The sequence below is a fragment of the Carassius gibelio genome, chromosome B8 (genome assembly GCF_023724105.1).
Source record: "Carassius gibelio isolate Cgi1373 ecotype wild population from Czech Republic chromosome B8, carGib1.2-hapl.c, whole genome shotgun sequence".
Classification (NCBI taxonomy): Eukaryota; Metazoa; Chordata; class Actinopteri; order Cypriniformes; family Cyprinidae; genus Carassius; species Carassius gibelio.
In genome coordinates, this window is record NC_068403.1 from 5269054 (window position 1) to 5284935 (window position 15882).

Below are 15882 nucleotides of genomic sequence, written 5' to 3' on the forward strand. Positions count from 1 at the left end.
AAACCCTCGGAGAAAAACTCCAGGAGAAACTGAAACGTTGATTTTGCTTTCCAGATTACAGCCATCAGTACTTTTGCTTGTTTTATGTTTTTTCTAACATTATTAAATTAAAGATAAAACCCTGAAGATGAATAAAGAGAGTAATTTCGCAACAAGGAAACATCGCTGGCATGGTTTTGTTTGTGATGCGGGTCAAATAAATGTTTTAGACAGAGAGCAGGTAAATGTTGTTTACTATTGTGTATCTGTTACATACAGCAAACAAATGATACAGTAACACAGTACTATAAAAGTAGACACAAACTATACTTTTCACTTTCAGGAAGGCAAGGACTTAGCTTGGCAGATGGTGAATAACCACTGACACATAGTCTGTAGGATTGTTTGGTTAAAATAAATTTTTTTTTTAGATGCATACTACCCATCCCTTTTATTTAAAACTAAATAAAAAAAATAACATGAAAACAAAACAGCTTTGACAAAGGTAAAAAATACATACAAAGAATGAATGGGTGTCCTGCCGGGAAACATACTTTATAAAGTGCAGATCTTAGACTCATTGTCCTTCCGGTCAAGGCTGAAGTTTTGTGTGTCTTAAAATGTAATGTGATTGGAAGATTATATTTGAGGCCAAGTTTTTTTTTTTTTTTTATGGTCATGTTAACATGGAGAATATTTCCCAACAAACACACATTACTTAATAATTTGTGAAACATTCAACATATCAGGGATGAAAAAACAAAAAAAAATCCTATAGCTTTTTACATTGTCAATATTGCCCAAGTACATCTCCCTAATGTTATGCTTTTTTTTTTCTTCTTTTTTTCTCAATTAAGAAAATAAAGCAAGGCAAACATATTCTTGATCTCTATAAATCCTTAATACATCCAAAGCACTGAATACCAACAAGAGGCAAACACAGGACTTGGAATAAAAACAGTATACTACAGTATAAAGATAAAGTCTATTACTGAAACTTCAAGGCACAAGACTATGTTAAATAGACCATGAACTTTCTACCACGGTGGAACTGGAATCTATTTCTTATAGTTTAACTTCTGTTTCATTTGACTTGAAATGATCCTCCTTGCACGATTCAAAGTGCTGTATTTTATTCGTAAGGGTAAATTTCGTTTACTTCAGTCCTACCGTTACACAAATCAGAAACATACTAAAGGAGAAAACTAATATCCGATCTGCTGGGTATATTATCATACTATTGCTATGAAGATAAAACACTCTATTTCCAAAGTTGGATTTATAATTGAAAAATAATAATAATAAAAAAAATTAGTACTAATAAAAATAAATCTAAGACAGAAATCTACAAATTACTTTAGCCACTACAAGGAATGGCATTTGAAGTCCAAACTCGGCTACCATTAGTTAATGAAACAAATCTGTTCATATTAAACAGACTGAAGTGCACAACCTTCATTAAACAGAACACATTCAGTATTTTATACCTCGTTAAACCCTTCGGATTCGGTTGGTGTGTTTGGGCTCAGCTCATCATTATATATAATAGTAAAGGGCAAGCAATGTCCTATCTTCTAATGGCAATCATGCATACTGATACATGTTCACGTACATAGCATGTATTTTTGGCTACAGGGACACAAGGACATTCCAAAGCATATTTCACTGCCAGAGGCACAAATAACCCAAACAAATAAGGAAATAAAACAAAAACCAACATATATAAATAATAAAAGTAATCTTCTTATTCTGTCTTTACCCATTTGTAGGGCTCCATTTTTGTCAGTGGGCTACAAAAGGCAAGAAGTTCTTTACAATACATCATTTCTAGGTGGACGCAATCGGCCAGCTGATGGGAAAAAAGAAAAATGAACAACAATGAAACCCTAGTTACAACACACACACCAGTGCACATTCTACCTATTTAAAAATACCAAGTAAAATCTAAGCATTTGAGTAAATTCACCTTCCACGTTGCTTCATTGGGATAAAGGGGTTTCTTTAGAATCAAAGGTCACTTCTACCACCTTAATAAGTCTCCCAAAATAAAGGCACTACCCTTTCTGTTTCAGCCAGACTGATGCAGCTTGTGAGTCGTAACTTCAATTCATGTCTGGAGGTTTCGCTACTGTTCAGAACCTGTAACCGAGAAATGTGCTCGCCGAGGAACCCATTCGTCTACCTCCGATCTCCCACCCGAGTTTAGTCCGACCAGGGAGACGTTCACCGCAGATAGGTCACAACGTCAGCCGCCAGTTGAGTGAGCGCTCAGACTCTGCTGAGGACAGAGGGTGAGCCGGTGGTGTTTGACTTTAACACTTAAAAGTCTCCAGTTTGACCTCAAGCAATTAACTGGGTTTGTCTTTGCAGCGAGGACCAGACCTTGCGTTCCTCTGACTTAAAAATCCATTTCCTTCATCTGCTTTTGACTACTTGAAATGATTACATAGCCCTTGTTCGGAGCGGAAACGCTCTTTTATTCTCTGTGCCTCTTCCCCGTGAGGGTCGAGAGAGCGGGAGGCTGGAGGAAGAGAATGGAGACGCTTTCAATCTTAACAAGACTTGAGGGGGAAAATAAATATGCAATGTTCCTCGTGATTGTCGATCGTAATTTAATCTACACATTTAGTGACAAAAAATATATATATTTAAGATTCCAGATAACAAGTCTACTCTAAAACACACTTGGGAGAAGAAAAAAAAAGGCTGGTAAGTTCTCTTTCTAATCTGAACCCCTAAATGAGAGCATCAAAAACAACACCCTACTCTAGATGAAGTACCAGACAAAAAGATTTAACAAGTGCTGAGTGTTATGACTGATTAAGGTTTAGTCGTACATATTTTTTTCACCATTTATGTCAGTGACGATGCATATCCATCAATAACCGTAAATGTATAAGATTTCATACACAAACAAAACAGAACACAATACTTTGAGGGGGCAAAAAAAAGGAGCAGCAACTCTCAATCAAAACAGCAATTGCAATATCTAGAATACAAAATTAAAATCTGTGATAACATCAGACCCAGAGGTCTGTAACTATTGGTTTTCTACATAATAACTGAAATTGTGTGGTTTGGATTTAATGTTATATCTATATATGTCTAATGTTTATATATATTTTTTATTTGATTTATTTCTATTCGATGAGACAAGCACAAAGAGTCACATAACTCCCTTTGTCATCTCATTACTGGCCACAAAAAGAGATGTGGTACTTCCACTCACACTTATAAATGAGCTCGGTTGGACACAGATTATGACATTTCAGATTTTTTTTGACGAGTACAGTCGAATCCACGTCATGTATAACATTTTATATAAAAATAAGTAACCACATAAAATTAAAATGACAAGACAATAAAAACGGTTTCCCACTCATATTCAATTGACTAAGGACTACTCGACTCGGACCTGACCCAACACTATTATTAGTGAAATGTAGCCTTTATGCATAACAATTTGGTAAATATGGGGTATTGTTTTGTAGAAAAAGCCATTCTAAACAAAAGAATGGCTCTTTATAATGACACTGATCATGCATTCTATTCTAGCACACATCTGAAGAAAGTTACAACCTCCGGACATGAAACAGAAGTCTGTGCAAAGCTAACAAGAAAAATGTATAATGCAAATAAATGGGTAGGTTTCTCACTATTCCAATATTTGATTCTGTGAAGGTGCTTTAAATGTAAGGTGCAATTCATCTAGAAGAAGAAACAAAAATGAAACCGAAAAAGTGCTGTCAAGTTTTTGTAAAATCCTAATCAATATTACATAATGAACAAAGAAGAACTTCCTCAGTTTTGGTTCAGAATAACATTTCATCTCGAAGGTACAATCAAATTAGACATCTTTAGCATGTCCAATCTCTAACAACTTCATGATTAGGTGTTCTTCTTTCTGATTGCAAATGTTCTCTGTCATTTAGAAAAAGTAGGCTTTAGAAAACTAATAGAACTATTCTTGATTGCATGGCCTTTTACATTGAATGCAAGATTTTCTTTCATTTGTTGCAAAGTAATGTTTCATAATACTCATAATTCAAAATGTTTAATCTTTAACCCTCATCTTTAGTGCTAAACCTGGCTTTATGTACAAGAAAGACAACGTCGGAGTACTGTAATAAATAGCACGCAAACATCAGCAACCCATGCATTTGACACAGCTAAAGCCTGACAAGACATTATATAAATATAGCCATCTATTAACTCTCCCGTCCAAATCATTTTTAGAACAGCAGCTCTATGGCATTAGTCTATAACCACACACACAATAAAACCAAAAGCTACATCATTTTTTTTTTTTTAGGGATTTGTCACAAGAACACAAGGCCACTCTTTAAATTGTACTTCATGGGAAAAAAGCAGGTAAACATAACAAACTCCTTTAGTTCTATTCTTTTATGCGAGTTGACATCTACTCAAGATGCTACGCTGGACTGTGCTTTCAATATTCCCTAACAAATACATTTGTGCTTTATCTTCCCCACCAGAGAAAATAAATAATAGAGCTTTCCGCTCTAGTCGCATTTTCTCACTCACCTCCGAAACTGTTGATTAGGTTAACTGAACTTCTGATAATTAATAGATCTGCGCTTAAAATATCAACAACTCACGGGAAACACTACTTCCAAATTCAATTGATCTTCACAGGTCAGCTTGGCACGAACCCACAACTAGGAAGTTCTTTTCTGTCGGAGTTAAGCTAGCGTCTTACTTCAAAGGTGAGGATGCTGCAACAGCTGCGTCCGACTCAAATGGAAAAGGTGGAAATGTGGCCCTGTTTTCTCCAGCTTGCCATTAGACTAGCCCATTCGTTTTAGACACAAAAGGAAGAACACACTGATTGGTCACCTTTTTGCTAGGGTTGAGATGACATGACTATGAGGCATTTTAGTACTTTGGAGAGCATTTTTGATCGGAAAGTTTCACTTTACGACAACTATGGCGTGTGACTTGTGCATCCATTACCACTTGAGTGTGTTTCTACTTCCTACAAGCTCCGACAAAGGAATAACTGGTTTAGGTGAGTGCTAAGATATACTAATACAAAGATATAGTGGGAAATCAAAGGAAACCATAAAGAAAAAGGTTTAGCGGAGAATTCAATCGGAAGCAAGAGAATTATCGCCCCCGCGTCCATCCCACAGAGAGAACGAGACACAACAGCTGCCTTTTGTTTAAGTACGTTTACATTTTTGTCTACTTTTTCTTTTTTTCCTCAGTAAAAAAGAACAAAAAAAATCACTCGTCTCGCCATGACCGCCTCTGCCTCCGCCTCACGCGCAAAGCCGCTGTCAATCAGTCACTTAGTCAGTCAGCTCACTGGCTCGCTCACTGGTGTCCGGGACTCGACCGTTTCCTCTCGGCTCGGCCTCGGAACAGCGGAGGGAGGCACAATGTCTCTCAGCTCCTTGCCATCCCCCGTCACAGTCATCTGCTGCCCTCTCAGGTCAGAGGAGGCCATCTTGCTTGTGTTCTGAGCGTCCCTGCTCGAGGAGCTATCAGTTCTCGCTTCCTCCCTGCAGGCCACATGCTCCGCTCTGGGCTTGGAGGTGCTCAAGTCCTGGGGTTCGTTTTCGATGGTCGCAGGCGGCCCCCCTTGCGTGGAGTGACCCAGGGAGAGCTGGTGAGCCTGCGGAGTGTAGGTGGAGGGCGGCATGGCCTGCAGATGGTGGTGTTGGTGGTGGTAATGATGGTGGTGGTGTTTAAAGTGCTGCCCTCGATGATCTCTCTTCTTGTGACTCTTCGGTCCGCTGCCACTGCCGCTGGTTGCCGTCCCGCTGCTGCTGCTGCTGCCGTTCCCCGGATCTGTAGATGCCTCTTTGTGCTTCCGGCTAGGAAGCTTGTGAGACTTCTGTCCCGTTTCTACCTCCTCCCCTGTCGGGGTCACCGTTGATGCAGTCAGTCGTTTTGCTATCCCTGGTGCAAACGTCTCTGTTGTGGAAGCGGTGGATCCTTCCAACTCCTCTAAAGTCTCTCGAGTTTTGCGTTTCTTGATGGGAAGTGCCCTCTCCTGAACAGGCTTTACGGAAGACTCCTTCTGAGCTTTTTTCTTGGCCTCAGCAGTGAGGATGGCTGCAGTGGCGTACGCGGTGGCTGGGCCCATCCCCACCGCCGATTGCGTAGCAGCTGCTGGCTTGCGGCCACGTTTTTTGGGCGTGCTTGCCGGTTCCTGTTCCGATTTCCGTTTGCGGCCTCTGCGCACTTTGGCAACTGGTGCTTGCCCCACTGGAGCCCCTGGTTCAGTTTTGGGGGCCACAAAGGGCATCTTTACGAGTAGTTTTCCTGGACTCTTTTCTATGACACGCTTTACAGCCACCCCTTCCGTGGCCTGTCGTACCTTGCCACTGCCCTTTGGCCGACCCCTCCCACGACCGGAGGGTTTAACCACTTTAGGCTTCTTTGGCGGTCTCTTTTCTCTGCGAGAGGGGCTCCCGCGGCCCGTGACTGTGAAGTCAAAGTCATTAGGATCCGTGGTGGTATCGCCCACCTTTTGGAAGTATGCCATGAGCTCCACTTTGGAACGGAAGGCTTTCCCTTCTGGGCTGAAAAAAACAAAAACAATATATTTTGTATTATAAAAATTGATGACTGTAGAGTTAATGTGCACTAAATTAGGATTTTTAATTCAAATATGAGAATTTTTTTCCACTTCTCATTAAACACCCTTTAATAAAATGAAATAAAGGGGAAAATCCATTATGGGAAGTAAGAAACACAAACCCGTACTCCAAATACAAATATTTTCTTTGATTACACATTTATTTTTATTAAGCACCTTTTAATAAGAATAAAATTAAATCAAAGAAATAAAAACAGTGTTGAACAGCATGCACCCCTATTCATTATGTCAAATTGTTCAGCAGAACAATACACTTCATAACACAGAATTATTTAGCCATACAACAAATCATCTGAATCAATCCACATTCGGCTCTAAAACACAAATCTCTGTGACCCAGACCAGTGTAATGCACAACTCTCTCTCTATCCTTGTAATTTATATTTATTGAACAACCACTGACTTGTCATATCATGCTTCAAATGCTGCTGGGACCTGTTACACAAGCTCGTCTTACACAGGAAGTGACATGCCACCTTAGACAAATCAGCCATGAATCTGTGATTAAAAGGCTGTTCATATAAACAATGATAACTATATTAGCATCCACACCAGCACACAACAATGTTCTGCTCATCTGCTACTTTAAATGCTCGCGCTCTACAAAGCAGAATGGATTCTGATTGGCTGTCTTTGTTTTTATCATTCATTAGCTAGGAAGAAAAATAATTTTGGAAATTTTTCCCACTATACTGATCCCCTGTGCTGTTATCATTAAGTTCAAGTTGTAGCTCTGGTGTGGACTCTGCCATTCTTTTAAATTAAGAATGATTATTAAAACATTATCGGTGTTAACAGACCTTCAAGACTTTAGTGATAATAAAATGGGAAAGCTTCTTACTCAAATCATCACTATAAAACTGACTTTGTATGGGCTGAAACAATTTCACATGTTAAAAAACTAAATATAAGTATGGTGAGGAATAAAAGATTATTTAAATTGGTAGGCAAGCAACCAAAAACACCACAAGCTTGCTTTGACGTAACAGACAGAAGTATATAACATATAAGTTTCACATAAATAATCCATGATATATGTCAATGATGACTATAGCATATTAAATGAGGGCCAGTGTTAACAGGTTAAGTTTTGTTGCGCAGCAGGATGCCGTCCCTTTTAATTAAAATTCAAAGACTCTCCAAACACAATAATTTAACTTTCATAATGACTGATTTGTAACATGTGTGTCATTTAGACGTAGCATTGCGAAACGACTATCATCTCAGTCGCTCTCAAAAAAACACTCACTTCCTGCAACTTGTACTAACTTGATCAGGTAGACATCAAATTTTCCAGCAGATCTCCCCGACTTGCGCTGTTTCAGCTTGCGCGTCCACCCTTGAGGCAGTGAAGGGTCGTCATACAGTGGGCCTCTGTCCCGAATGATGGAACGCCGCTGCTTGGCTGCTGCGGAAGATTCTGGAGCGCTGAGAGCAGCTCCAACTTCAGGGTCAATGGGTTCAGACTTCCCTGCCTCCGTCTGTTGTCCAACATCCCCCTGCGTAAGGAGGGGCGGGGGTGGAGGAACAGACACTGTGGCCTCAAGTTTTTCCACATCTTGCCGTTCCCTTTTGTTTTTCTTCTGCTTCTGCGTCTTGTCTTTTGAGCCCTCCTGGTCTTCATTCTTCTCCTCACCTCTGCTGACAACACAAGAAATAAGTGGCACACTGAGACAGGATGAGTCTTACTGGTCCGTATTCAAATCAACCGCTTGTCTAAATGTCTATGAAGTCTTTTTTAATGAACAGAAGTGCTGCGCTTGCACATTTGCCATCATGAATGCAATATTTTGGCATCAAAGCATGCTCACTTTCAGATCACACAAGCTCTATTAAATAACCCCAACGAGCAGGCAAGATGTGGCCTGAATTTGAAATGTTAGCATAAAACTGTTAACCGAATAAACTGACGCAATTCGCATCTTAACATCTTTAGGTGTCATGTGAAAACTGATTTTAGGATGTGTCTGTTTCGTAACCTCAGGAGAAACAAGTTCGATTTGATTTCTACTCTGCTTACAGACACATGGAAACCACCTTGGTGTAGTCAAGAAGCCGTGTCAAGCAGAACCTTGACGTAGAGGTTGAATCATTATGTCTTCAGAGGACAGAGGAATTCCCCGCTTGTCTGTGGCTGTGGCTTGTCCCTCACGGGCGACAGCAAACTCTGTCATTTTTACACAATGATCAACTTAATCTGCCATAAACTTAAATGGCAGATTACTCTAAAAACATGTGTTTGTCATCGTAAACACATGGTGGTCACAATATTTTGTCCATAAAAACATCAGATCCCAATGAAACAAATATAGTCCGTATCTACAGCAAAGAAAAACTGCGAGATTTGCTGTCTACTTATTTTGAACTTTTTCTCCAGTTGTCTTTTACAAAACTACTTGCCTACTTTCAGTTTACAAAACAACAAACAGCCAGACTGAATTAAATGACACATTTTTTTGATTTTCTTAGCATTTACAGTTACTCTACCAGGGTGGAGACGGTAACAGATCCCACATGTTTTAAGCTCAAATGCTGTCACTTTTGATGAGAGTACAGTGTTGAAATTCAGAAGGCAAACCCAAGCGATGAACACATCAACAAAGTTAACAAGGTACACAAAGCTGAAACAAATAGTTACTTTGTTCTTTTATGTTACACTCACTTTAACAATGATTAACAGTTTGCAAACATAGTTTGGCGACATGTTTCAGTACTTCAACAAGAGTAACCACACAGGTTAAAAACAAACATTCACTGGACAGTATTCAATTTGAGCATATTATCCTGCTTTATTGCAAATAAAGGTACCAATTTATGACTACACATGCATGCTGCACTTAGTATGCATGTGAAGTATGCTAGAATATTTAATCTGCACTATAAACCGTGAGTTACAATGTGGAGTAGCATTTCCCACAATGCAATTTCACAGGTTTTAAAACTTTCATAGATAGCAACAGTTTGGTTCCAGAAGCAGAAATCCCATTATCACCAAAGAGGACTTGATTTATTTTAAACAATACCATAAAAACCTTTCAAGACCTCAAAGACTGTTAAGCGATTAATTTGTATATGCTTCTGTAGAAGTCAGCGAAAACTAAAAGTTGCTTAATACAAATTATTTAATTTAAAATGGTTTCTTTCCAGTGAAAAACTATGCTTTCCATTATCCTAGAATGAGAAGCACACCAAAACATTTAAATAGAAATTGAAATCGCAACAAAATAGTTGAGAAATAAACCGCTCACTCTCAAAAAGCATCGCAAATAACATCATCAAGTCTCAGACTACTTAAATCCATATAAATATTCTGCAATGAACATCATTTACAATTGAAGGCGGTTTTGCTTAAAATCAACCAGTTTTAGTGTTCACATTTTTTTAGAATAACTGCATTGAAACGTTTCATGGTATGAGTAGTTATCCTGAGGTTCGGCCGACTCTTAATAAGATTTAAATGAAAAGAGGACTGACAGCATGAGATAAAGAATCCTTCACGCAGTCAGGATCACAATGACAGTAAAACCAAAGTGGTTTCCACTTGACTTTTAAATAAAACACTCTTAAAATAAGTTTAAAAGGCTCAACTTCTAGTGCTTTTAACTAATAAACCCACACAAACATCTGCAGACTGCGCTATCTTTTCAGTGATATTCACTTGAATTCTTGATTCATGTCTTTTAAAGAGCAAGTGTCGTGAATATGCATTTCAACAATTACTTTGTTAACAAGTTTAATTTTAGGCAAAAGCTGCATCAGTTCATCACTTTAGCAGAACACATATACCAGTTCTGACATAAAACATTTTTTGGGAAGTTCACATCCTGCAACGTGTCTTTTTAAAATTTATTTTGCATATATGTTATGCATGCAACATTTATGACCGCACATTAAATGAGAAACTACATGGAATATTTGCATTTCATCAATTTTGTAAAAAGAGCCACACTGTAGGACCACCGAAAATTAATTGAAGACAATTACGTTATTAAAAGTCCAGTCTCCATGACCTATTATATACAATTTCCCTTATTTACATACATTAATCTTATGCATTCAAATGTATAAATTTACAACTGTATCATGTGTGGCATGCTCCATTAAATTATTGCTAGGGCAGATACTGGATCATTTGGCGTAGATGAGATATTCTGTTTGTAAGCCGTGGAATAATTTATAGATCTGACCTTAAGCATGAACTACCCATTTATGAGATGAACACAAATGAACACCAGCACGTCATAGGTTTTCTGTAAGTCACGACTTTGTTGGGGGCGATACAATTAAAGAACCATGATGAAAGCTAATTGGTATTGGTCATAATTAAGTTTTAATCGTGAATGTTGACTGTTCAATTTAGTACTAAGTAGGATGCAGCGAAGGCCATAAACCTCAGCTGGAAATCAATGAATATGTGCATTAGACAACATTTATTTTAAAACATTACCAGATATGAACAATTATACCATATTGGACAATCAAGGACCATCGTAAACCATAATGAAAGGCTGAAAAACATCGGAAAATCAGAGACGGAGATGATGACAGAGTTTATTTGGACTTATGTTGAAAATTTGCCCCACTGTAAAGTTTGAAAATAAAGATTATTAGAGAAAGTTTTACAATAAAAAAAAAATAATTTCAGTTTTTTGTTTTGTTTTAAATTTCATGTTTAATGCAATGTTTTACTTGCCATTTTCTGTAACGTTTGGTAAAATCTACTAGCAGTTTCTGAGTAAAAAAGAAACATCCAGTGCATTTCAAAACAGCATTTCAGTGACCAAATGAAATTCATAATAAATGCTAAAAATAATAACCTGTTTGAGTTAAAACAATAAAATATTCCACAGCTGGCAAACAAAATGTTTCATCTAGCCAGTACCTGCCCTTGCAATGAATTCATGGAGCATGCAACACAGGAACAAGTTGCACAGGATGCAAGTTGAGCCTCTGAGACCTGTCTTGTCACAAGTGTGCGCAGAAAACATGAAGCATTGTGTCTTGCATGTCACTCAGTTCGTGCAAATCCCCCTGCGGTCGACCACACACACATACAGACAAATATGATGCTGCTAGATCTGTTAGCTGGCTACCGGAAGTCACCTCAACAATATCACCAGCCTGCTCTCACATGGGAGTGCCTTGTGCGTTGCTAAAGCAAACTGAATATCTATATTCCAGTGATGCAAGAAGCACAACGCTGTGTTTTGCACCCGGAGTTACATGGTTTGCATGCTGTAGGGGCAAAACGAGCAGCGATAACAACAAAGACGCACGAACAGTGACATCAGGCAGAGAAATAGCACACTGGCCAACTTGCTTGCATATGCAAACTTGGTACCTGATGATGCACAGCTAGCTACCTACACAGCATTGCACTGGACTAAAACGCACATTAACCTCATTTCTAAGCACTCAGGCAAGCCTTTCCACAACAGGACAGGCAGATCTATCTGGAGCAAATTTCATTTTGGTCCCCTTCCTTTTCCTGCAGCGCCACAGGCGAGCTAACTTACTTCAGTATGCTGTTTTTGACAGCTAGCGCGCGCTTCGGAATTAAACAACACAGGAGCGCCGTTAATGTTCGCGCGATTATCAGCAAAACAAAACATGTGTGCGTCCAAAACCCCAGGCAGCCCTTTGCTCCAGATTTCAGGAGAGTTTTTGAAGTCAAGTCAGAAAACGACACCGGATTAAAGCGTGCCGCACAAAGTGTCCGCTGATCGTGGAAAAAAGAGCGGGAGAAATGTGAGTGACGTATTCTCAACGCCTTTCGCAAGCTAGCGCAGCTAACATTCCCCCCTCAGCCTGCGCCCGCCTGATAAAATATCACAGCGACGATCAAAACCGACGCCATCGCCGCTCGCGACGCCTGACATTGGAATCCGTGACAACGGGAATGGATGCGATGCACACTTACAGTCTCTCCTCTCCGCTCTCTGCGGCGGCCATTTTTATTTAAATAAATAAATTTCCAAAAAATCACGCAACATCTTTGTGAGTACCCCTCACCCTCCTCTCCCACTCCCTCTACACAACACCATCCTTCGGACGCGAGATCTCGCGAGAGGTGGGGTGGAATGGAAAGGGGATAACGCGTCCGTTCTCGCGAGAGCTGAGAAGTGGATAACCAGAGAGGGAAACAACGTCCAGGGCGAGGAAAGCTGCATTGCACACCAGCATAATAGTGCCTGACTGTTTTATTTCGATCTGCAAAAATGTCCTGTTTCTTTGGGATAAATCCATGGCAAGTTTTAAAATTACTTAAAAAAATGCCTTGTGATAAAACCCCTTTCAAACAGATATACACATTAAATATTAGAGACTAGGAGTGCCATAAAAATATATATATTTTTTTAACAAACATGTAAATGAACAAAAGACTTTTCAAATTGACTGTTTGCAGTTTTATTTAATTCACATTGCCTATGTGACCCTGGATTTTACTTGTTTGCCAAAAATCATTAGGATATTAAGTAAAGATCATGTTACAATAAGATATTTTGTAAATTTCCTACTGTAAATATATTAAAACTTTATTTTTGATTAGTGAAATGCATTGCTAAGAACTTCATTTGGACAGCTTTAAAGGCGATTTTCTTAATATTTAGATTTTTTCAAATAGGCCTAGTTAATATTGTCATATCCTGACAAACCATACATTATTGTATGATGTATACATTTCAGTTTCCAAAAACTGACCCTTATGACTGGGTTTGTGGTCCGGGGGTCACATGTAAGTAAAAAAAAACACACACACATTTTTTTTTTTTTTCATTTTTTAAGTTTTAAAAGTACAAATACTTAAAAGCAAAAAGTACACAAATACAGCAATTATACATTGTTTGAATATACTGAATATTTTAAATAAATTTTTTATGCTGATTTTCTTTTCTTTTTTTTTTAATCTAAATCACAATGCTAAGCAAGCAAGCATAAGGCTCTTTTTATGCCAGTGAAATTCATATGTTGGGCAATTTGAACTTTCTTCAATTACAAATTTTGCTTGCCATTGACATTGACATTTTCTTTGGTCCAACTGTGAGCAATCAACAAGTTTTGTGTGGTGATGTTTGCAAGGTTGACGTTTGTAATTAAATTTTTTTTCCAACTTCCTCTTTTGACACATGAATGTGATAATGAGGTATGAAAAGAAAGAAAAAGAGGAACTGCGAGTACTATTAGGGGACATCTTTACTTACAGGCCTACAGCTGAAAAAGTGGTATATTCACAGACTTAGCAGAAAGCAAGACACTTAAAGATATGCACATGTATGTGACCATTACCTTTAAAACTGAATCAACATCAAATGCAAATCAATTTGGAAAACACTTAAAGGGAATTTGATGCAAATTTTATCATGAAAAATGAATTTTAAATAATTGTCCCATTGTTCATATTAGATTTTACGTGGTGAGATGTGTATGTATGTGGTTTGGAGTTCCTGAAAATGTTTCCTTACATTCAGCTGAGCTTATGTTAGTCTCCCGTCCTCCTGCAATCAAAAAAAAAAAACACTTGCTTTGGTATTCAACAACACTCGCATCTGAAATAGCAAAAACAGAATAAATCTGACAGCTACAATTTCTTGAGAAGCACTAAATCCATGTTGTCATAGCATTCACCTTGGAGTGAATGTTTCTTTTTTGAGACCCCAGGAGCCCAAATTCAGACCCAGAAAAATAAGATCCGACCACCTCAGAGAAAACCAGTGTTGAGCTGCTGCAAGAGCTTTTGAAGCACAGCAGCTGTGGTCGGAGTTCGGGTTCGCTAATCATTTGAATCAGTTCGGGAGTTCGGAGCGGGTTCGCGGATCATTTGAATCAGTTCGAGAGTTCGGAGTGGGTTCGCGAATCATTTGAATCAGTTTGGGGTTCGCGAATCATTTGAATCAGTTCGGGAGTTCGTAGCGGGTTCGCGACTTCGCGGATCATTTGAATCAGTTCGAGAGTTCGGAGCGGGTTCGCGAATCATTTGAATCAGTTTGGGGTTCGCGAATCATTTGAATCAGTTCGGGAGTTCGTAGCGGGTTTCGCGGATCATTTGAATCAGTTCGAGAGTTCGAAGCGGGTTCGCGGATCATTTGAATCAGTTCGAAAGTTCGGAGCGGGTCCGCGAATCATTTGAGACAGTTTGGGAGTTCGGAGCGAGTTCGCGGATCATATGAATCAGTTTGTGGTTCGCGATCCAGATCGCAAGCAGACGTTGATTCAACGTCGATTTTTGGTTGTAAATGTCAGTATCGGTCGCAGGGGTGGTTCTAGGGTGAGTGAAGATCCGGGGCTTAGCCCAGAAAAATCCATGTATGTGACTTTTTATTTTAATAAATCAGAAAGATTTACCTTATTTAAAATATACAAAAACAATAAAAACAAAAACAAATGTAAAACGTTTTATTTAAAGTATTGAGGAAAATACATTTGCTTTTTGCAAACAAAAATTAAGAATTGCAAAACAAATGAAACAGCGCGAAAGCAATGATTTTGCAATACATATTTTCCATGGTCATATCTATTAATTTATTTGCAACGCTGCTTTTATTTTGCGTGTCAGTTTGAGCTTGCAATACCATTTTTCCTTTGCGCTTCACTTTTCTGCACGTCACTCTTTGTGGCACCTTTTTTGACTTGGGGGCGGAGTCAATGGACGGGGGCGTGTACAACATGCCTCCATGGAAGTGACGTCATCGGCCCGAGACGCAGCTCACTGATCCAGGTCCTGTCATGATGAGCAGAGACTTTCGACTGGATCGTTTATTTTTATTCAGTAGCATTAAAACATTCATTTTTTGTTTTATTTACTTTATTAACATGTGTATTAGCAGCGTTTGCTCAAGTTAAAGAAGTTGTTAACATGAACATCTGCTGTTTATTTCTCTCGATGTGCACACTTTTATAGCATTATGTGTATTGGGATCGCAAATCATTTGAGTCAGTTCGGGAGTTCGTAGCGGGTTCGCGAATCATTTGAGTCAGTTCGGGAGTTCTTAGCGGGATCGCGATTCATTTGAAAAAGTTCGGGAGTTCGTAGCGGGATCGCGAATCATTTGAGTCAATTTGGGGATCGCGAATCATTTGAATAAGTTCGGGAGTTCGTAGCGGGATCGCGAATCATTTGAGTCAGTTTGGGGATCGCAAATTATTTGAAACAGTTCGGGAGTGCGTAGCGGGATCGCGAATCATTTGAGTCATCTGACTCCAGTTTGTGAGTTGGAGCGGGATCGCGAATCATTTGAGTCGGAGTTCGTAGCGGGATCGCGAATCATTTGAGTCAT

At 39.0% G+C, this 15882-nt stretch overlaps 1 protein-coding gene across 3 annotated transcripts; it reads right to left on the minus strand.

The window, feature by feature from the left end:
* Positions 1 to 216: 216 nt before the first annotated feature.
* On the minus strand, positions 217 to 12653 carry mecp2 (methyl CpG binding protein 2). Of its 3 annotated transcripts, none has more exons than XM_052563908.1 (3): positions 12528 to 12653; positions 7877 to 8245; positions 217 to 6530 (listed from the first exon to the last, which is right to left on the minus strand). In XM_052563908.1, exons 1-3 carry the CDS (start codon positions 12557 to 12559, stop codon positions 5300 to 5302), a joined length of 1632 nt encoding a protein of 543 aa, XP_052419868.1. In that variant the 5' UTR covers positions 12560 to 12653; the 3' UTR covers positions 217 to 5299. The 3 variants fall into 3 exon arrangements, with proteins under 3 accessions (XP_052419868.1, XP_052419869.1, XP_052419867.1); XM_052563909.1 differs by having other exon boundaries at positions 12002 to 12637; XM_052563907.1 differs by having other exon boundaries at positions 7877 to 8248; positions 12528 to 12628.
* Between the last annotated feature and the right edge of the window lie 3229 nt (positions 12654 to 15882).